The sequence below is a fragment of the Cyprinus carpio genome, chromosome A16, assembly GCF_018340385.1.
Source record: "Cyprinus carpio isolate SPL01 chromosome A16, ASM1834038v1, whole genome shotgun sequence".
In the NCBI taxonomy this organism is placed as follows: domain Eukaryota; kingdom Metazoa; phylum Chordata; class Actinopteri; order Cypriniformes; family Cyprinidae; genus Cyprinus; species Cyprinus carpio.
This window is the reverse complement of record NC_056587.1, coordinates 11,574,791-11,598,116: the sequence shown is the minus strand read 5'-3', so window position 1 is coordinate 11,598,116 and position 23,326 is coordinate 11,574,791. Positions and strand designations below refer to the sequence as shown.

Genomic DNA, 23,326 nt, shown 5'->3' with positions numbered 1-23,326 from the left:
CCTTAAAATAGCCAGTCTTAGCAAACACCTGGAAATTACCATCAGCTGTCTGCAGTGATCCATAGTTTGAACCTCTCTGTAGAGAATAAGGGAAATCAAATGACTAAGTGATGAAAATTAAATAAATCATAAATAAAATTTGTATTTAAATGAAAACCAAAGAGCTGGTGAAGACAATTAAAAATATGAGTGTGCACTATGTAGTATGTACTGTATGTGTGTTTTACTAGAGACAGTGTGAGTTTGCTGCCGGTGCTCCTCATGGCCTTTTCCAGATTGCTCATCTGAATGTCCTCCCAAGCAATTCTCCATAACTGTGCGACCAACTCCTTCTCCAGCTTCAGCTTTCTGTATATGTATGTGTCTTAGATGCAGCCATTTTTGCAGAACAGAATCACATTTATAAATTACTGGTCAGTTATCAAAATCATCTAGCTAGCTCTCACCTGTATATAAACACAGTCACGGCGAAGATGATGAGGATGAGGAAAAGCACAATGGAAATCATCTGGTGCATTGCGATAGTTCCTAAAAGGAAAGAGGGAATGTGACTGATAGTGAGAGGCTGATAAGCAGTTTGACTGCAGAACTACTGTATAATACCCACGTGCATGACAGGCAGGGTTATCATTCTTAAAGCCACAGAGGGGCACATCCCAGGGAATGTTGCCACCTGGCCACTGGATGTTCATCCCAGGAAGAATCTTCATCTGCTTCTGAGTGCCATTATACACCGCTACAATCTGCAGGACAACATGTAAGAAAAAAGAGAACAAATGCAATGGAGTTAAATAATAAATTAAATTCTAAATGTAAATGGAAAGAAACAGCAGTGTTCAGTGTTAGACTTGTTGCAATATCTTTAAGACCAAAAATTAAATAAAAAATTGTGGCTTTTAGTTCATGTCTGTTAGTTTGAAGGACATTTATAGTACCATTCAAAAGATTTGGGTCAGTATTTTTTCACCTTTTTTTGTAAGAATTGCATTTTATTCAGCAAGGATCCATTAAATTGATCAAATATGACAATAAAGACATTTACAATGTTGCAAAGAAAAAAATTTAAAATTCGTCTCACTTTCAGATTGAATGTATCAGACTGAAGTACAGTAATGGTTGTTGAATCTTCCATAAAATAATTATTCCATCAGAAAACACAGCTAATTGTGTGTGTGTGTGTGTGTGTGTGTGTGTGTGTGTGTGTGTGTGTGTGTGTGTGTGTGTGTGTGTGTGTGTCCAGATGTTACAGTTATGGCATCTACCAGCTGGGGATAACTGAACCATGACCACTTTACATCAACATAAGAGAAAAAAAAAATCTGCTTCTCACACAATTCGTTTAAACTCACAGAAAGCAAAAGCAAAGTGAATAAACTGTTAATGGTGGCAACATCAACCAAAAATGTTAAAATGAAAAATTACAGAATTTAAGAAAAAATTACAAGGACAAGCTTCATTCAGAGAGCAGCTGAGATCTTTAATATTCATCATCTATCCGGTACTCGCTCACACACACAAACAAAAAAAATTATTCCCTTGACTGAATATGTATCATATAATTAACCTCCCTATAGCCTGCCCTGCCAATTACCAATCAAGTGTCTTTCAGAAACGATTTGTGTGTTTGTGTGTGTGTGTGTGTGTATGTGTGTGTCACCAATCTGCCACTTGGTTTTGAGATTTAGGTGTTCAATTTTAATTAATTCGCTTGTAACAAAGGCAGAACTGTTACACATAGCTGCGGCAAAAAAAATGAGATTGCATTTCATCTATCTACTACTAACAACAGAAACATTATTGCTATTCAAAGTAAGGTGGCACCTTGGCACCTTAAAAGTGATTGTCTGAAATACATCAAAAATAAATTGAGAAGAAGATGATGATGATGAAGAAGAAGCAGAAAAAGAAGCAGAAGAAGAAATTCATAAATAAATAAATAAATAAATATGTATTTTTAAATAAAAAATAATATGGTGCCCCAGTGGTTAATAAAAATAAATAAATGCAAATTACCCCTTCTAAAATACCTAATTTGAGAATAACAATAACAAAATGACAAAACTGTGAGACAAAGTAAGTATGTGATTATCACTGACCTGAAAGCTGCCAAAGTTCGTGTCAGTCATGTCCCAGAGGGCGAAATCAGTCTCTCTGTCTCCATTCTCATCAATCTGCACCAGACCAGTGACACCTGGGGAAACCAAGTGACAAACTATCAAAATTAGCTTTGATGACGTGAAGTTTAAACTTTAACCTACTTAAAGTTGATGACCTGCCTTGCCATCATTAAAATATGAATATAAAGTTCAACCCCATAACGCAGGAGTCCCATAAATGACAATTTTAAACAAACAATCAAATGCAATTAAATTCTATTTAAATTGATTTGTATATTAATTTTGTTAATTCAATTTGTTTTGTATTTGTTTTGCAGTTTTTGCATTTGTCTTAGTTACAAAGCAGAAGTGAATGTGTCCAAGTATGTTCATTTTACAAATGAACAATTCAGGATAACAGAATCATACAGTTAGCTAACATGAATTCATTTTAGGCAGAAGCTCATTAAAGCGATTATTACAAGTGCGATCATAATGATTACAATATAGTGAAATTCTGGCAGTTGTGCATGTCGATTTAAGTTGGCGTCATCTGGGGTCCTTGAAGGGGTCAGCATCATCTCTTCACAGGTGTTGGATCATCTGAAGTCTTTCTATGAGGCTGGATCAACGCGATCAAACGCCAAAAATTAAAATTGTGTTATCATTTACACATCATGTCGTTTTAAAGCTGTAAGACTTACTTTCTTCTATGGAACAAAAAAAAAAGATATTTTGAAGAATGTTGGTAATCAAACATTTTTGGTTGCCATTGACATTGTTTTTTTGTCCATACAATGGAAGTCTATGAGAACCAAAACCTCAAAATATATTTTTTCATATTAAACAGAAGAAAGATATACAGATTTAAGAATGACATAAAGGTGAGCAAATTGACACAATTTTCATATTTGGGTGGACTATCCAGGTAAGTGAGCTATAATTTTAAGAAGATATTAACATGTACCTCTCTGTCACATTACGAGTAATCAAAATGATTATAATCAAGCATAGTAAATCAACCAGAGAATGTGTATACAAGTGTTCAATCAAATCTGATCGAGTCTGTTGAAAAGCTTCCGGTTGTGCCCATCTGCCAATGAGGGTCAGGTGCGGGCTGTAATTTCCTGTGGAGGCCACTCACCTCTTTAAATGGGCTACAGATAAAGGCCCAGTCAAGCTCAGAGGAAACACACAGTGACATTTAGACTGATATGAAAAGTTTAAGCTTTATCAGACTGGAAATGTCAAAGCCATTGGAGAGAGAGGGAGAAAGGAAGAGAGACATATCCTCACATCGGCTGATGATAAGGATAGCTTTAATAAGCCCACATGAGTTATAAAGGGAATGGACACACAAATAGACAGTGAACCATGACTGTCCATCTTGTGCAAATTGTATTCAGAATGTGTGGAATGGTTTTGCACATATTTCCCTTTGGAGGATATAGGGAAATATCTCTGAACATTGACACTTAACACCTCCAGCCAACATTCTCTCAGAAGACATACAGACTATTCTGGACGATACTAAATTCAGCTAATAAATTTTTCATTACACATAGAAACACCAAGGAGAACATGGATAGACAGAGAGTGTGTTTGTACCATGTAATCAAAATAATGAAATGAGTATAATTGTAATGTTAGTTTAAGTCATCTGAATTGAAGACATTTATGACAGATTGATGCTGAAAGCAGGAAAATAAGACTCCAAAATATATTTGAATAAAGCAAGTGGAAACACGTTTCCCATCTCCTATGAAGTTGACATCTGTATTTATGCCTTGTCAAATTTGTTATCTACCTGAATAATTGAGGTTTTGTCTAAACTGTGAGAATGACTTGTGATAGAACTGGAAGCAGCAGTAAAAACATACTGAAAATTACTAAGCAATCAGTAATGTTTTGCATTTTATACCATCATTTTCAGCAAAAGTGTATTTATGGATGTATTTGACTTGGAACCTATATAGAAGGTTTTTAACTTATCATTTAATGAAACAAATTGTTTTTATTATCAGCATTAATATTTTAGGTCAAACCTTAGATGAATATACGGAAAACGGTTTATTTTAGTTGTCTTTATGTTTTTGGAGTTATTTTATAGCTATATAAATAATTTTTAATTTAACCTAAAATGTTGATATAAACAACTTTTCATAATATTTCATTGGTGAATATCTATGGAAAACAGCATATTTTATGTTTTTTTTTAATATGTCTTTGTAAAAACTGAATTTTCTTAATTAATATGAGGTCATAAAAGCTGCATGCAAGAATTAGAATTAGAAACAATTAGCAAAATGTTTTTTTTGTTTGTTTGTTTTTTTTTAGAAAGTTTTAGATGGAATATAAATATATGCCACAGTGAAGTATTTTATATTAACTACTAATTTATCTAATATCACAAAACTAAACTGATGGTATACTGTGACAACACAAGATTATTAATATATATAACATATACATATAAATATATAACAAAACAAAAAAAAATGAGAATTAGTTCTAAGAAATTGTTGAAGGTGATTGAAATGATGGCCAGTTGGAAGATAGTAGAGCCCCTTTCTGAGTCAGCTGTGCAAACTAGCACAATGTAACTGAACTATGCACTCAATAAATAGATCTGAAAAGGATTTAATTTTCTTTACAATAAGGATGAATGATTTCAGAAGTCTACTAAAGAAAGTCTTCTTCCCCTTTCAAATGTCATGTAAAATGCAGAACAACATGTGAACATTCTGTGCTTCCCGTCTATTCAGCAACTTTAAAACTGCTGTGAAACCCTTGTGTGCCAAAGTCTTTAGGAGACAGGATTACAGAATATAACTGTACTAGCTGGATCAAGAGTAGCTTAGTAATTTCAGTTTTTGGGATGGCTTCTGTTACAGATGTCTGAATGAAAGTCCTAATTTTACAGAGATCTATTTGCTATCAGCAGCCAAATAATCATTCCAATAAATATGAACATCACACATCCTCCACAGCATGAACAGATCTTCTGCAAATGATGTTGCTATTAAAGCATGAATTAGAATGTTATTTTTAGTTAAAGGTGTCATATGATACGATTTCAAGTTTTCCTTTCTCTTTGGAGTGTTACAAGCTCTTGGTGCATAAAGAAGATCTGTAAAGTTGCAAAGACTAAAGTCTCAAACCCAAAGAGATTTTCTTTCTAAAAGTAAATCTTTATAAAAAAAAAAAATAATAATAAAAAAAATCTTAATAATGTACCAAATAAACTCATGGAATCCCTCAAGAAATCACTTTGAGTTTCCACACTTATGTTTCTTTGTTTTAGATCTCTGAGCTGAACACACAAAATATTGCTAACAGACAAAAAAGCCTCAACCAACCATGACCAAATCCACACATAACACAAGCTGAGAAGAGAGAAAATAAAAAGAATCTGTTTATGGTGATTTGAACAATTATCTTTTTTACAACGCCTGACCTTCAGCCAGGAACATTAACATAACTCTATTCTCAGTAATCCCTACTGACCAGAATATTAGACCAGAGAGACATTTGTGCAGCAAGTGACCTCTACAGAAAAGAGCAGAAAAGGCCAGTGATACACATTAAACCAGACAGTCCCATGTTGCTTTTGAGAGCTTCTTAAAGCTTATTTCAAAAAAAAAAAAAAAAAAAAAAAAATCAGCATCACATAAAACATTATCAGCACTGAATTGAACTAGTTTATTTTCTATGAAAGACAAATCCTGAGTTTAGGTTCTGGATTTTGGTTTCAGTTAGATCATGTGCTCACCATAATAAGTCCGGTTCCACATTCTCTTTGTGACAGACTCTCCTGAAGGTCGATCATGTGCTTCTGCGAGACTCTCATTTAGAGCATTGCAGTACAACATCAGACCGTCATAGAAACCACCTGAGATGATGTTCATCTGAAAGAATTAAATACATAAGTGAATACAAAGACGAACAAATTCATGATAATCACTACAGCATGAGCCTCCTCATAGACTGTAAAACAACTAATTTACTTTCATTTTTAATGTACATAAAACCTAATTTCCTATGTGACATGCAGTGTTGGGGGTAATGCATTACAAGTAACGCGAGTTACGTAATCAGATTACTTTTTTCAAGTAACTAGTAAAGTAACGCATTACTTTTTAATTTACAAGAAAATATCTGAGTTACTTTTTCAAAAAAGTAACGCCAGTTACTTTGTATTCCCATTTTTTGACTGACAAGCCTCCTTTTCCCATATTGGGAGAAATCGGAAGTATGGAGGCGTTGTGTGCGCTGTGTGAACATGATGTTACTGTAGTTCTAGACTAAATGTGAATGTGCATTAATTCATCCCACTCACAAAAAAAAAACAAAAAACAAAACAGATTTAGTATTCATCAAAATTAATCAAAACAGTGAAATGCAAACTCAGAATATGACGCAAACCTGCAATAACTAAATATATTAAATAACACAAATGTATCTATTCCCATTTTATTAACAGTGTCTTTGCTGCTGACCTTTAATGATCCAGTTCAACCATACTAATAATCAAAAATGACTTTAGATAAATTAACAATTGTGCTTCATTGTTTTTTTTTTATTGCTGAAGAGTGTTGAACCCTCTTCTCCTGTGTTCTACTGTACAGACGTGAATTTACTTTTCCTTCAGCCTGAGCAATATTGTAAGGCATTACTTTTAAAAGTAACTTTCCCCTACACTGGTGACATGGTTTCACCAGCATTATCAGTGTTCAGCATCCAAAGTCCATCATGCTGCACTGACGGATGTTGTTAGATTGATTTTCTCGACACAAATCCTACATGGAACATGTTATTGTTCTGTTGATATTTTTTAAATATACCTGATATGATCTGAATCCTTAATCAAACATTTGTAATAAATGAAAAGTGAAAGTCATACTGTGTGAGGCACTGGGTTATGTGCTTCATCTCTTAATCTTTTTTTCCCATTCTGACCATTTTACACCCGCAGAGATCCATTTACATGCAAATGAACAGAGCTAATGAGAGACTTGCTTTTTTTTAAGGCACAGTCAAGAGTATTTCTTTTCATATTTCACTTTACTCAAGCCCACTGTTACTTCCAAAATGTGAACTGGCACCCAGAAAAACACTTAAAGATAATCTCAGACTTAGGTGTCTCAATTAGAATCCACACTGAGTGGAAAATCCACAAAGCCTCAGACAACTTAAGACAGACGCCGTGCTCATATGGCTTGTTCGTCTGGTAGAGAAGAGTGATAAACATACAGAGTTCCTCTCAAAAGCACACCCGATGTTAAACACCCCATGAAATGGCTCAGCAAGCCCTGTTTTCTCTCCTGTTTCTGTGTGAATGTTTTTATACACTTTGTTTTGAGATGCACGGTGAAATAAAGATGAAGATCCTGAATTGAACCAAATTACCTCTCTACCTGCATATTATATGTGCCCTACTCTCTTAAATTTAATAAAAAGGACAGACATTAACAGACAAATACATCATATACTGTACATGAGCTCCATAACTAGAAACATGATATTTTACTTACATTAAAATGCATTAATGCAGTGCAGCTTGAAGCTGTTAGTCCATATTGTTTCATATTCTGGGCCTCACACATAGTGATGTTAAACCTTATGTTTAAACCGTGTTATGCAGCACAATTTTTGAAGAAAGAAAGCAGTGAATAGTGAATAGAGGACTATTACAGAAAAAGCTTTAAGCACACATTTTGGCTGAAAAAGCAATCATTTAAATGATTTTGTGTCCCTTTAAGCTCTTCACGAGAGAACCCTGACTGTAATGGAGGTACATAGAGTTTCTAACAAAACAGAAATAACTAGTAATTTCAAGGGAAGATAGAAAAGATGGAGAGCACAGTAGAGTCTTGGTAGAAAGGCATAATAATACAACAACCAAAAAAAAAAAAAGAAAAGAAAACAATAAATCACTTCACAATGTTCTCACTTACCAAAGAATCCTCCACTGTGAAGTTGAACATTTGTTTGGCATCCGATTTTAGATCATTGACAAACTCCTTGTACTCCTGATTCTGCGGCTCAAGGTAGGTCAGAATCTTCACACTCTGAAAAAAATAAGCAAAATATAAACAATTTCAAAATGTGAAACTGAAGAATATGCTAAGAGGAAAATGTTTTCTGTTTTAATATTTTCAAATTGTAATTGAATTTAATTTTCAACAGTCATTACCCCCATCTTCAGTGTCACATGATTCTTCAGAAATCATTCTAATATGCTAATTTGGTGTTCAAGACAAATGTTATTTTCAGCATTGCTGAAAACACTTATGCTGCCTAAACTGTCTGTGTAAACCATACTTTTTCATAATTATTGCAAGACTAAATTTTCAAAAGAACAGCATTTTGAAAAGCAAGTTGAAGCTTTCTGTAACAAATTAAATGTTAAATTAAACTTTAACTTCAACTTCTTTAATGGTCACTTTTGATCAGTTTAAAACATCCTTGCAGCCCTTACTGGACCTTTAACTTTTGATTGCTATTGTATAATGTAAATACATCAAATATTTTATCTTATATGAATGAAGTATGCAAATCTACCTTCTAAATCCCATCTTGTTGGTCAGTTGTCGAAAATGCAACAAACTATCACAATCTGACATACTTTTCTGGGACTGTAAAACATTCCATCAAAACTGTGATTCAGACACAAGAATCAGCTCTTTAAAATGCCAAAAGGGTGCTTGACTACATGGTGCATTTGGATATATGCTTGGTATTTCTCTTATAATACCCAACCTAAGTATGAATAGTTTATTAATTTAGTCAGGTAGGAAAATTAAGAATATACATAAATGGTCTGTTTAGGGAAGTCGTGGCCTAGTGGTTAGAGAGTTTGACTCCTAACCCTAAGGTTGTGGGTTCGAGTCTTGGGCCGGCAATACCATGACTGAGGTGCCCTTGAGCAAGGCACCGAACCCCCAACTGCTCCCCAGGCGCCGCAGCATAAATGCCCACTGCTCCGGGAGTGAGTTCACGGTGTGTGTGTGTTCACTGCTGTGTGTGTGATTTTGGATGGGTTAAATGCAGAGCACCAATTCTGAGTATGGGTCAACATACTTGGCTGTATGTCACGGCACTTTGTAGGCTGTGTGCAATCATAATCTTAAAACTACCAAAACTAAGCTCCAATGAGCATCAGCAAGTCCTGTATCTAACTGTGCGTGGGTTCATCAGAGGGAACTGAGTGCAGGAAATTCAAACTTTTTCTCGCGCTCTGCACAGAAACTGTTGCACTCTAAGGCGCCAGTTATCACAGTAGCTGGTGACTGCAGTTCTGTGACACCAACCAAATCCAGAGTGACGTGCATAGTATTTGATAAGAATATGATAAAAGGGATTTTGAGCCCGCTGAGGCAACAATGATTGTTTTGCGTTAGAGGATGTTGATATTAAACATACTGTTGTTATATCACCAGACACACTTAAAGCAAGGCTCTTTTAACAATTCTGATGAACAAGCTTCATAAAGATCCATAATTGTCTCTCTCCTCCATTATCATCATAATCATTATCATATCAAATTGAATAATATTATTTATATTTCTAGTAATAACCACAGAACCAAACCTACAGAGAAACTTAAAATGTGAAAGTAAGGGTGTTTTGTGTGTGTGTGTGTGTGTGTGTGTGTGTACATGTGCATGTTATGGGATGCTTTACTGTGCAGACCTAGGGCTTACAGGACAAATTTAATAAGGACATCTGATAACAACAGTTATCACAATACAGAGCAAGACAGACAAACTGACTTAGAATATATAGAATTAAGTTTATTTGATCAGAGACTATATACTCTCTACTATATACTATATAGTATACTATATATAATCTTTAATCTCTATTTTCAAAAATGTGTCTCCTAATCTCTGTCATTCTCTCATGTTTTATGAAAAGCTTTAATCACCTGGAAGGCCTCCTTTGCAAAGTTATCATCAGGGTCTCCTCTGGCCCACGGCTGAGAATGCCTGGACTCCAAACTGCGTCCAAAGATGTCAATGTAGAAGAAGACATACTCCTCCTTAGGGAGACCTGCCCTGTGGAAGTGCACCATCAACTGCCGGAAAATATCCGGAGAACAGCATACAAACACCACTGTAACGAGAAAGAGAGAGAAAAAAAAGGATATAGAAAAGACATGAGAAAAACTTCAGCCTCTTTATCACTCATATCAGCCTTTCCTTTATTTGAGATAGAAGCACAAATATAGCGTTTTTGTACTCCCATTAGCACTTTTACCAGAAATGACTTGGTAATCAATACCATAATGTCATTAACTCAGCATAACGTGTCAATTTAACACATCCAGACAGGAATTAGTACAGTACATGTGTGCATTTTTGTTCATGTGTGTAAATGTATCTGTACGGTTCATTAATGCATTTATGGCCCTAAATGTGTCTCGACTGTCTGTTCTATGCTTTTAGCATCACACGTCATACTGTACATGTTTTGCATGATTCGTTCACACCGCATAATATTGTTTTCCTAAACAGTCTTGTTTTCCAGTTATCTAAATATCTTAAAAACAACAAATTTATTTGCGAGATAAATTTATGTTTATGCAAAAATGCATGGAAAACTAAGACCTGTTTTCAGAAAATATATATTTAAATACATTTTTTATTAAAAAAATTTGTGAGGTTTTTGTTTTAAAAAAAAAAAAAAAAAAAAAAAAAAAAGCTAATGGGATTGGTCAATTAAATGTTTTTTTATATATATATATAAAATATATTCTCTGAAACAGGTCTTAATATCTTATGTAGTTTTTCTTATCAAGTAAACTTATCTTGTTCAAAAGATATTTAGATATTTGTATTGGAAAATGAGAGGGAAATACTGATAATGAAAAAGATTTTTGCAGTGTAAATATAACCAGCAGAAACATTCTCATTTTTATTGAGCTAAACAGGATGTTTCAAAAGAATGATAAGGAATAGATTTTATATGAAACGGATGTTAAGCTTCACCTCAACATTTCAGATAATAAAAACATACAGGCGAGAGAAGCAACCACCGACAAGGAGAGAAAGAGATCTGGACAAGAAAACAAAGTGCTTCATTAACTCTGATCAAATGAGTGTAATCACAGAGACAGCGAGAGAAAGCGATAGAACTTGACTCCAGACCAGACAGTCATTTGCAGAGTGAGTGTAATTGCAGGAGACCTATGTTAACAGCCATGTGTGTGTATGTGTGTGTGTGTGTGTGTGTGTGCATGCGTGGGTGCGTGTGTGTCCAGTGTGTATGTGTGTGTGTGTGTGTGTGTGTGCATGCGTGGGTGCGTGTGTGTTTGCGACTGCTGCTCAGTGACGCAATATGATTTCAGTATGTGGATAATAATGAATATAACTGAGAGAGGGATTTAGAATTTTAGAAGAGTTCTGCGAAATAACATCTATCTATAAGCATCTCTGCCAATATAATGGAATATGAGTAAAGTATAGGGGAACATACATCCATCCATATGAGACTATAAATAAAAAATCTTTGTATCTGAAAGGCAAAACTTGCTCAGCTTTGCAAATGTGCGTATAATTCAGAATATAACATGGCACCTGTGTGCTACAAACAAATGTTAACAATTTGAGAGATTTTTAGTACATATGAACATGAAACACAAACACTGGCTTCTAACTTGTCTAAACTGGTCATTTGCTGATTCAAGCTGCTAGAAATTTTGGATCTGCAACAAACCAGATACATGTTGGTTATGCCATATTAAAGGGATAATTCACACAAGAAGACCATTCTGTCATCAATTACTCCCCCCTATTGTCATACCAAAGCTGTATGTGGAATATAAAGAAGATATTTTTAGAAATGTCACAAGATTTTTGTCCATACAATGGAAGTCAATGTTTGGTTTCCAACGTTCTTCCAAATATCTTCTATTGTGTCACACAGAAGAAAGTCATATAGTCATACAGGTTTGGATTAACATGAAGCAACAACAGACTTTTGTTTTTTGGGATGGTTTTTGGAACATTGTTTCTGGTTAACAAGCTATTTAGATCAGATAATGAAAGATTGCTAAAAAGCAGCCTGTGAATTCTCTGTAGGAATTTTCTGTACAACAGATACATCCTAAAATCACTTTGAAACTGTGTGGCATTACATCTTGGATGTTACTCTCTCACCCCATCAGAATAAAACACTTATAGACATAGATTTGATCTGAAAAATGCACACAGAGCAGTCTGCAGGCTACTAAAGTAATATATAACTGCAAAGTAAATTGGTAGTATATTGGAGGATAGAAAGTCCTACTGTGAGTGAGTCAGAGGTTCAGTTCATTGTGTCTTAAGTCAATACTGAATTACCACAGAACCAGACCTTTACCAGCCCACTGACACTTGCCATTACAAAACCCAGCCGTCTATCACTTTGACAAGAATTATAGAAAGAGAAAGAACAGAGAAACAACTAAGATGTGCAAAATGCAGCCTCAATCAAATATTAAACTGCATAATATGTGCAATTAGCTGTTGCCAGCGATGCAAATTTAATTATGACTTTCTGATTTCCCCAGTTCAAGACCAATCAGAACCTACAACAGCGACTGCATCAACTTTTCATTTTTGCTATGATTACAAAGGCATGTCCATAGGTACATCTGGGTATGAGAGCAACCTGTCATTGAGATAAAACAGTCCATTACACACCCAAATGCACATCATTATCAGATAAAGCCCTTGAGAGGGGCTGCTGGCAGATAGGGAGGAAAACACTATTTTCAATGCTGTTAATCATTAACTAGCACTGACCAAATGAGTTCTTTGCTTTTCTCAGACACACACATAACATTCCTGAACATGTTTTCCCTGGACAGGAGTGTTATTGTGGTCCAAATACAGTTTAATGCCTGCATATACTCAACAGAGTTCAGTGTACAAATAGTTGGTTGCTATGGTAAGAAAGTCTACTAAAAATATACTGCAAATGATTAGTTGACATGACATCTGAAGCAGCATGACACCTTATACTTAATCTAAACCTCTTTTTAAAACACCAACAGACTTCAAATTAATTGAGGATGGGGCATTTTAAATATTCATTTGTCACACCATATTTTCATCTGTTCATGTGATCTCAATACAGTATGTCCATCCCCATATGTTGACCAATTTCATGTAACATAAAACAGGTTTGATTAGTCTGATATAATTAGTGTGCACTTAATTAATTTTTACTTTATTTTAGTATTATTCATTTCTTCATATGTCATTTTATATTATTGTTATGACTGCACATTTTGTGAACTGCCAAAAAAACCCTTGGTGATTAAAAATGGAGAAGTTTAAAAGTAGAGCAAAAATACACTTAAATTTTCAAATAAAATTTCATTCAAATGGGCCCCTATTGGAAATTTTTTGATCATAATTGCATATAAGTATTAACAATTTGTTTTGCTACCTGCTGATTATGTGTCACAAATAGTCTAGAGTAAAAGTTGATGGTTCCACTGATGTTAGGGCTCTCACTTGGGAGCCCCAATCATCTCTGAGCATTACATGAAATGGCCAATGACAATTGGCGAGTGGAATTTGCAAGGCAAGCCATTTCCTGTACATACGGGTATATAAGATGGGGGTGTGCATCAACTCATCCAGATTTTTGCATTGCTGATAAAGGTTGCTTTACGCCTTGCCTCCCGGGTTGGGCTCTCTTCCTTCCCTCTGCTGCCCCTCCGTGTGTATCTCAGGAATCATTCCTATGGTGCCGCTTGCTTGAAATTTGGGAGCCTGGCTAGCACTCCCAACCTGTCTCGCTGGCGATTCGACTCAGCTATGTGATTAAATTCGCCAGGCGCCCTCCCAGTTTCAGGGGCATCCTCTTTGCGTCAGTGACAGACAGGGATGTCCCTGTCCTGCTTGCAGATATTGCAGTCATTTTGGCAAAGGATGCAATAGAGACTGCGACACCAGGGTTGGTTTGCATTGATCAACCTGAAGGACACGTACTTCCATGTCTCGATTCTACCTCGACACAGGCTGTTTCTTCGGTTTGCTTTCGAGGGTCGGGCGTATCAGTACAAAGTCCTCCCCTTCGGGGTGTCCCTGTCTCCCCATGTCTTTACAAAAGTCACAGTGGGTGCCCTGTCCCGACTTCGGGATATGGTGGTTCAGCATCTCAGCCAGCTGGGCCTTCGAGTCAACTGGGAAAAGAGCAAGCTCTCCCCTGTGCAGAGCATCTCTTTCCTCTGTATGGAGCTGAACTTGGTCAACATGACAACACGTCTCACGAAAGAGCATGCTCAGTCTGTGCTGAACTGCCTGAATTTGTTCAGGGGGAAAACAGTGGTTCCTCTACAGCAATTTCAGAGGCTCCTGGGGCATATGGCATCTGCAGTTACGCTGCTCAGGTTATATATGAGACCACTTCAGCACTGGCTGCACAGCTGAGTCCCAAGATTTGCATGGTGCAGCGGCATTCACCGAGTTGCCTTTACCCCATCTTGTCGGCGCTTTTACAGCCTGTGGTAAGACAATGCTTTTAAGGCAGGTGTGCCCTTGGAGCAAGTGTTGAGCCACATTGTTGTCACAACAGATGCTTTAGGCATGCAGCTTCAGGCTCCTGGACAGGACCTCGACTGCAGTGGCATATCAATTGCCTCAAGTTGCTGGCAGTACTCCGTGCAAGATTCGGAAGAACGAGGAGGAGGTCCTGTTGGTTGGTCCATATTGGCCCACCGGGACCTGGTTTTCCAATCTTATGCTCATTGCAGCAGCCCCTACCTGGAGAATCTACCTGAGGAAGGACCTTCTTTCTCAGGGGCAGGGCGCTATTTGGCACCCACGTCCCAATCTGTGGAATCTGCATGTCTGGCTTCTGGACAGGACACAGTGTACCTCAATGGCCTCTCATGGACTGTGATAGATACTATCACTCAGTCTAGGGCCCTCTCTACCAGGCAGGCCTATGCTCTGAAGTGGGGTCTGTTCAATGATTGGTGTTCCTCATACCAATCAACCCTCAAAGATGCCGGTCACCGTTGTGCTTTCCTTCCTGCAAGAGATGTTGGAGCGGAGACTGTCCCCCTTCACTTTGAAAGTGAATGTCACTGCTATTGTGGCGCATCATGACGCAATGGATGGAAGATCCTTGGGGAAGCACAACCTGATCATCAGGTTCCTGAGAGGCGCAAGGAGATTAAATCCCCCAGATTGCGCCACATTCCCTCTTGGGATCTCTCTGTATTCCTGGCGTGACCTTCGAGCCACTTGACTCAGCTGAGCTCAAGTTACTTTAATTTAAGACAGCGTTCCTGGTTGCGCTCATGTCCATCAAGAGGGTTGGGGACCTGCAGGGATTTTTAAATGCTCCTATACCCATTACTTACATACATTTTAACTTTAATCTTGATTTTAAAAAACATGCTATGCTACTTTTTAACTAGCCAAATGAATATTACATTTTCTAATTAAACTTCATAAATATGGGCTCCTATTCTTATGAAAAAAAAACGGGCTGAGAAAAAAAAATCCTTAAATGTACATATAGACAAGAATTGTTTATCAATTCAAAACTCTGCACTCCATTCAACACATCAGCTAGACCATGTGTAAGAGTGAGTCTGCCCTCAAAACTAGAGCTAATCACAGCCCTGCTTGTGTGGAATCAGATGAGGACGTACGTTGTAATTGCAATCAAGAAAAATGGCTGCACACTGCACTCAAATGATAATGATAATGTCTCAGCTTAGAAAATGTGATGTCGTTCTCTAATACAAACATGCTACAATTACACCGACAGCCAGAATCAGACAAAAAGACATTTTTTATGTGTGTTACATTTAAGGAAACCCACATTCGTTGTGTTCTCTGAAAATAACACCATTAAAAATTACTTCATGTTTACATATAAATCAATGCATGCTCTACTCTTGCTGTTTGTTTTATTCTGTCTTCACTATTTGCAATTTTAAGCCACTGTCTGTCAGTGTATGTATACTGTATATATATATATATATATATGTGTGTGTGTGTGTGTGTGTGTGTGTGTGTGTGTGTGTGTGTGTGTGTAAATGTTTGATTGATCATAGAAGACTGTTACAGCTTCACTCCTGCACTGACTTTGGTCTATACCATGTAAATGCAGAACTTGAACTGCTATGTTTAAGCTGTTCTATCCTTCCCTTTAACCTGTAATTAAAGTGCTTCAGTACATTGTTCCAAAGAATATCGACACTAGGCACAACACTCACAAAACACTCCATGGCTCCAAAAAATGATCAGAGCAATTACAACAGGAAATAGCAGCAGTTCTATTGATCTGGATGGAATCCTTGAAGCCTATTTTCTCACACATCTGTTGACCATGAAGTGGGAGCAGACAGGGACATGGATGGGCTTTATCCATGCTCACTTGTTCAGCTATTTGTTGACAAGATAATCCATCTAAACCTGAGTGATCTGACAGAAGATGAAAGAATAGAAGTGATGTGTTCAGATTCACTCTACAAGCATCAAACAGGCCAGAGAGGAAGTAAAGGAAAGCTTAAACCACAACTCTCACAAGAGCTTTCTGCTTTGCTCTGCATAAAAATACAAATTAGATGGAAGGGCCTGACTGGGTTTAAAGGGACTGCATCAGCATTTATTTTATATTTATGGATATATATTAACATTGATGTATTATTTAGTCATATGAAATGGCACATCAGCTGTACATCTTATGACCTAGACACTTGTACAGTATATCATAGAAATCAAGAAGCTAAAATTGGAATTTTGTGGATTTTAGTCCATTTTTGAAGTCTAGAGTAACATTGACAAAATTCACTTTTAGAATATAAACACAATTTAAATTTGCAGTATTTCCCTCTTGCAACTATTAAAAATACTGATGACACATCTTGCACTACACAGATTTTTGTCAAATTAAATGTTCTCTTGAATGAGAGTCCCACCCCAATACAACCTTCAACTACACAAACATAGGAAAGAAAATTGCTAATCAAGTTTTACAGGTCTTTAAATGAATGGATGTGGTGGTTTTGCATAAAAATTAAGATATCCAACAACGCTCATTAGAAATGGACCAACAGAATGAAATTTCTTCAATCTAAGAAAAAAAAACTGAGCACATTTAGAGGGAACTGTTTAACATAAATCTAAAGTCACTAAAAATAGGTTCTGGTATTGAACATAAAAATAAACTAATTTCTCTCTCTCGAGTCAAGTCTGTCACTTTTCTCTTCTAATGCTGTTTAACGCAAGCCAGTATAGAGTTACAAATTCTATTAGCGCCAGAATCTGTGTGATGTAAGGGAGGTCTGCCTTACATTACCTCATTCTAGAGGATGTGAGGTCATTCTGTAAGTAAAACAAACCTTATGTTCTGCTGTCACGAAGAGAACATTATAACTCGAGTATTCTGTTCACGATGGGTCAGATTCAAGACTGATATAAAGACCAGCTTTCACCTTGAATGATGCTTTTGAAATGTTTGGATTCAAGTATGGAGGTGTCCAGTTACACTGCATTACATCCAAAGGTCAGACCTGATGGGAAATATCAACATGAAATATCAAAATACAGCACATTCCTCCAGTAAGCAGAGAAGCAGTTCTGGGTTTATAAAAATGTGTGTAATAATTTAACAAATTTGTGTAGTTTGCTTCCCATCTCTCTCTACCCCTCAGTTCTGATTAATTTTTAAGTTGATCCAGATGGATGGAAAAGCAGTGAGAAGCAGAGCATGGCCTTGTGGGAAGTTTAGTTCAGCATGGCCGCTCTTGCGTCTGCAACCATGACGACAAGAGGGCAAGAAGCTCTAGTCACAAAGAGTGGCAATTTAGTTGAAAAGGCGACAAGAGATACCACTCCATCAGAAGAGGAATTATTAGAAACAGTTCCATAATATGAGCTCAACACGTTTGTCCTGACTCAGAACTGCTTGTCCTTGATCAGAATTCAAGACACCCAAAATCTGGGTCAGGGGCCTGAAAACCAGATCTTCTTGTTGGCACACTGGAGTGAAGATCCTCTTTGATGCTGGTTTCAACCATGTGCAGAATCAGGTGTGACTGAAGTGATTGGGTACATGGAAAAATTCAACTAGAGGAGCACAGTCCTCATCAACAGTGAGTGTATGAGAGAGAGAGATTGATGTTGAAGCACCTGCTGACTTCTGGCCATTAACAGCCTTGCTGTGCTGGAGATTTTATCCAGAAGCAAAGCAGCAGCTAAGTGCACATCACTTCAGCACTACAGAGAGAAAATTAGAAGTCTGAAAGGTTATGAATGAATGTGCATTTATTGCTGGGTTTGTGTAATGATGTGAACAAATAACAATACAAAAAATAATAATATTCAGAGAACTGAATGGATGTTCAGATGGTTGTAATTATGCAATTAGTTGCATGTCAGCTTCGAGATCCCCAGCTAAAACTCTCTAAATGCCAAGTCCACTTTCATCGACATTTACAAGCTGGGTGTTTTCCAAACTGCCCTGTCCTGATAATATAGATATGTTCAAATAAAATGCACGTGATGTTCTTAGTTTTATAAATGTAGAACTGAGCTTTCAAAGGACAAGCATTCTGAATCTTCAAATGAGAGAGCACTCACATGGAAAACTCCAGTAGAAGAGCAGGAATACATTAGAGATATCACTCTCGGCAAGTGGTGTGTCTCTATGTGATGACTTCCTGCTGCTGATGAGGTGAGGATGTTTTTACAGGGTTGAGGGGTAAGAGGCAGGAGGTGAGGAAGGGCATTTCCTCTCTTCGGAGAATCTCCGGAAAAGGTTATGACTCCACAGGTAATTACCACACGTTAATCAGTCAGAAAGACCCCAAAACATTTCTGCATCTACAAAAACATTCTATCATTTGTCCCCAAAAGTTAATTTAAGGACACCCTGATATTAGGCAGATAATTATTTTCATGTTGTGGCTGATGGCCAATTCTGTAAATTTTTTCTAAATCACTTGTGAATTTATGCATCGCAACATTGTAATATGCAGTAAGAAAAATAAAACCTTTTAAATCATTTTAGAATCTTTCTAAAGATAACTTTTAACAAGTATTCTTAAACTATTAGTGTTTTTGAAAATTAACTTTGAGTGTGCATTAGATTACGGCAAAATTACAATTTACATGTTAGGGTTACATATAGAAAACAACAACATATATATCTCCAACATCAACCAATGCAATAAATGAATAAATATCTAATTCTGGCTGATAACAGATTTTACCAGTGGATGACACTATTTAGTGTACTTAGAACTAACTGAAATATAATACTTATTCTGACACAGACCCTAATCTGACCTCATTACAATCGCTGAGGCTTTTGTCTGTCCTCCAGAGAGAGCAAAGAAATTTAGTTGGACTTTATTTCTGGTGGTCTATGAGCACAATGTTTTACATCATGAGGTTGATAGTATTTTTCACTTCATGGATGATCGCAAAAATGGGATATTGCTGATACCATCTCCTGAAAACACATCCGGATGTGCTTATAGGATTCTTCGTCTTCAAAGGGATTTTATGACACACACAGCCTCCACCTGAGACATCATACCACCGCTACATTCATTTGACTTTTGATGTGTTAGTACAACATTACATTTCTTACTAACTGTTCATTCAGTGACTCAACAGAGCATCCATTGACTAATGATGAACAATTCAAATTTACCAGTTAGAAAGACAGAATAAACTCACTGAATGAAAACAAACTCTGCATTTGCAGGAAATGCCAAAAGATCAGATAATGTGTGCTAAAATTTCTTGCATGCTCACAGCGGTCATGACCTCTGTTAATAAATATTATTTGGTTGACATTTATATGTCCCTGTGGAACTTGGAAAAAAAAAGGTTTGAAGTACATTGTATCCATTAAAAACATACAGATACAGGTTTCTTGAGGTCCTGAAGAATATTTAACTGCAGAGACAATAACAATCTAAATTTTGTGATGCTCTGACATACTGAAATGTGGCACTCTGACTCAGATTTGAGTCTGGCCTGAATCTGAGTCTGAAACTATGTTAAAAAATTATATATAGCTGGTACGTCATTGAGGTAGTTCAATCATGGCAGAGGAAAGCAAGAAAAATCAGTGATGACTTCATATTCTAAATATTTCCTAACTCTCTAACCTTCTCCTTCACTCACTGTCAGTCATGATTTGTGTGATATTATACTGAATTAATATAATGTTAGTTCACATGCAATTAAACCCATATGCCTTGAGCAGCACATCTTGAATCATTTCAATCTGAATCACAGAATGCAGCACAAATCAAGCTCAGAGGACAAATTTGCTGTCACAGACAGGTACAAGGCCACTCGATAAGACCTTCACATTCACTCTTACTGTTCCCTGTGGTAGAAGAAGCTTCTATTCTTCTATTAACATGAGGAGAGATTCCCAATTAGATGCAGACTGTTCTAGCAAAACAAGAGAAACAAACCACTCACCTCTTCCATCATCCTGGATCTTGTGCAGGAGTTCGGAATAGTTAACAGGCCCTTTGTTCTCCTCGAACACCAGGTCCATGGTGGTGATGTTGTCCTCATGCATCTCCGTGTAAAGCCCCTCCAGGGCAAAGTAGCAGGCCCTTTCTCCCATTTTGGTATCACTAAACATCAGCAGAGTGTGTTGGTGCCACCCAAAATGCTTGTAGAGGTGGAGTGCATACTCGCCCAGTTTCTTATGTGTGGGGCCTGTGTTGGTGATGGAAGTGTACATCTCCATCTGCACGAAAGCTACAGCAGGGGCCCCCGCTGTGATCATGGGGAGGCCCCAATGAGTAGTGAACAGCCCAACGGGGGAGGAGGTATAGTCGCAGCCAGGCCCTATGAAGGCCCACGGGTTGTGTTCAAACTTCAGGTCTACGGCCATGAGGGGGGCAATAGACTCTGAGCAGATACCGTCCCCATCCTCACTGTTTGCGAAGATGTGCCGGATGTGGTGCCGGGGCAGCAGGGTGGGATCGGCATTAACGTGAGCAATGGCACGGTTCAGTGCAGGTCCCACACGAGGCCATGCCCAGGGGTAGGACGTATTGTGCTGAGGGAGTATAACAGCCAGTATGATGTCATTGGTGTGGTTGTGCACATGTCTGTGGGACCCTTGGTGTCTGCTGGTCTTGGTCCAGATTGGCAAGGTCCCACAGCACAGCTGGATCAAAAGCAGCAGAAATGATCTGCCTCCACCGAACCAGAGCAACAGATTCATATCACTGGAGCTCAAGCTTCCAACTATTAAGGAACACTAGACACACACAGGTTTATCATATGAGAACCCATTGTAAACATACAGTACTTAGAGGCTATTTTTGTACTTGGACACACTTCAAATACTTTTTGAAAATGTATATATAAAAAAGAAAGGTTCTTAAGTACATTGAAAGAATTTTTGTTGTTTTACTAACCCATTCACTCTATATTTGGGTCAGAAATCAGGTATTTTCAAATGTACTAATCTTCTTTGCACCTCTGAGAAGACATTTTTTATCCTAGTATTGCAGTTAGTAGTTAGTTTTCAATGATGAAAGCATAACAGGCAACCAGTCCACGTTTGGCTAATTTGTTTAGCTGCTACCAAGTTAAAGATAAGGTTGTGGCAAAATTTAGTGGCTCAGGTGATTGGCTCCTAAAAATCTGGATGCAGAACTGAGCTGTTATAAGCTAAGATGTCCTATTTCAAATAATGTATTTTGGGGGGTCTTGTGGCAACCAAGCAACAGCCATTGAGGTGAATGGGAATACTAAACAAGTAGCTTCACAGTAAGGTTCCATTGTCAAAACCATTTTAACAATTTATTGATATGTTTATATTAATTTTTAAATAATATATTGTTTATCTGTTCAAAACACATTGTTAATTTATACAAAAATAAATGTTCTATTAGCACATGTATAGATTAACATAATAGCTACCATAAAAGTATTGCTCATTGTTAGTTCATGATACCGTGTGCATGAACTAAAAATAACAAATTGAACCTTAATATAAAGTGCCACCAGATGTTCCAATCTAATGAAAGATGCTTTGTATTCACTTCTAGGAAAAATAAAACGTTATTCTATTTCTGTTGAAACAGTGTTAATCATGCAACTGAAGGCAACACAAAGAGCTAAAAAAAAACCTAAAAATAAATAAATAAATATGAAAGAAATATTTGAATGCATCCTGAATCACAGCTAAAATATATCTTATGCCTTTGTTTGTAGAGAACAGATTAAAATCACTCCCCACTGAAAATCAACTCTCAAGTAATGGGTTGCAAAAATTAGGGGAAACACACTGAGGGGAAATAATACAATGCAAATATAAATAATCATGCATTTTGGATATCTTAAAATTTTTGTTGATCACATCAAAGGTCCTGCTTCAAACTCCATTTTGGCAGAAATTCATCTGTCACTTGGTAGAACGCTATAGCCAAACATAGTCAGATGCCAACATGGACAGTTTGAGCACTCATCTTTGAAAAATAGGGTATAGGAAAATTCAACAGCACTACATTATAAATACAGGTTACTGGTTTGCCACATGTCCAGTGTGAAAAGTCCTGAAACAAAACCAGTAGAAAAATGATTACATCCAAAAATGTAATGCCAAATAATATATAGTTAAAAAAAAACATCAACTAAATACCAAACACAACAGAACTCCAAGTGTGTCCAAGCAGAATAGAAAACTCTCTTAAGTACCTTTTATACATGATGTCTCCTGGTCTCCTCAACATGAGCTGGTACAATCCTGTAACGGTCCACTCAGCACAGCACAAATCACATCCCTGCCTCTGTGAAACTCATACCTACAGGCTGACTGTGTTTCATTCAGAGTGCCAAGAGCAGCAGTGATTTTCTCAAATCACATTGCCTCACAGAAAGCTCCACCTCATCTCCGTGTCGAGCTGCATTCCCTGCCATGCTCTAGAGTTCTGAGGGTATTAATGCATCTCAGCTGCAGTTACTGCGGGCAGGAAGAGAGAGAGAGAGAGAGAGAGAGAGAGAGAGAGAGAGAGAAGATCAGCCATGATGTGTTTTAATGCATCCTCTCTTCTCTATTCCAGTATAGGGTAAAGGTTGACCCTTTGGTCTGAGAAGCATATCCAAAAGTTCCCAGCTATAAAAAATCAACAATGTAAACACTCCTCTAATTTAAAGTCAGAGGAAATCAATGGCATCAGAATCCATTAGAATCTCCTTTCATTGAATAACCATAGCTGAATATTA

The 23,326-nt window shown here is 37.0% G+C and overlaps 1 protein-coding gene across 1 annotated transcript in view; it reads right to left on the bottom strand.

Annotated features, from left to right (window-relative positions):
• Positions 1–23,023, bottom strand: part of LOC109059567 (atrial natriuretic peptide receptor 1-like) — a 36,262-nt gene extending 13,239 nt beyond the window's left edge. Inside the window, exons 1-10 of the mRNA XM_042772641.1 lie at positions 22,799–23,023; positions 20,558–21,353; positions 10,027–10,214; positions 8,054–8,167; positions 5,869–6,004; positions 2,097–2,191; positions 608–743; positions 447–528; positions 228–348; positions 2–76 (exon numbers count right to left, since the gene is read on the bottom strand). Of these exons, the coding sequence (XP_042628575.1) occupies positions 2–76; positions 228–348; positions 447–528; positions 608–743; positions 2,097–2,191; positions 5,869–6,004; positions 8,054–8,167; positions 10,027–10,214; positions 20,558–21,317 (1,707 nt within the window). The 5' untranslated portion in view covers positions 21,318–21,353; positions 22,799–23,023. The remainder of the gene's footprint in view (position 1; positions 77–227; positions 349–446; positions 529–607; positions 744–2,096; positions 2,192–5,868; positions 6,005–8,053; positions 8,168–10,026; positions 10,215–20,557; positions 21,354–22,798) is intronic.
• Between the last annotated feature and the right edge of the window lie 303 nt (positions 23,024–23,326).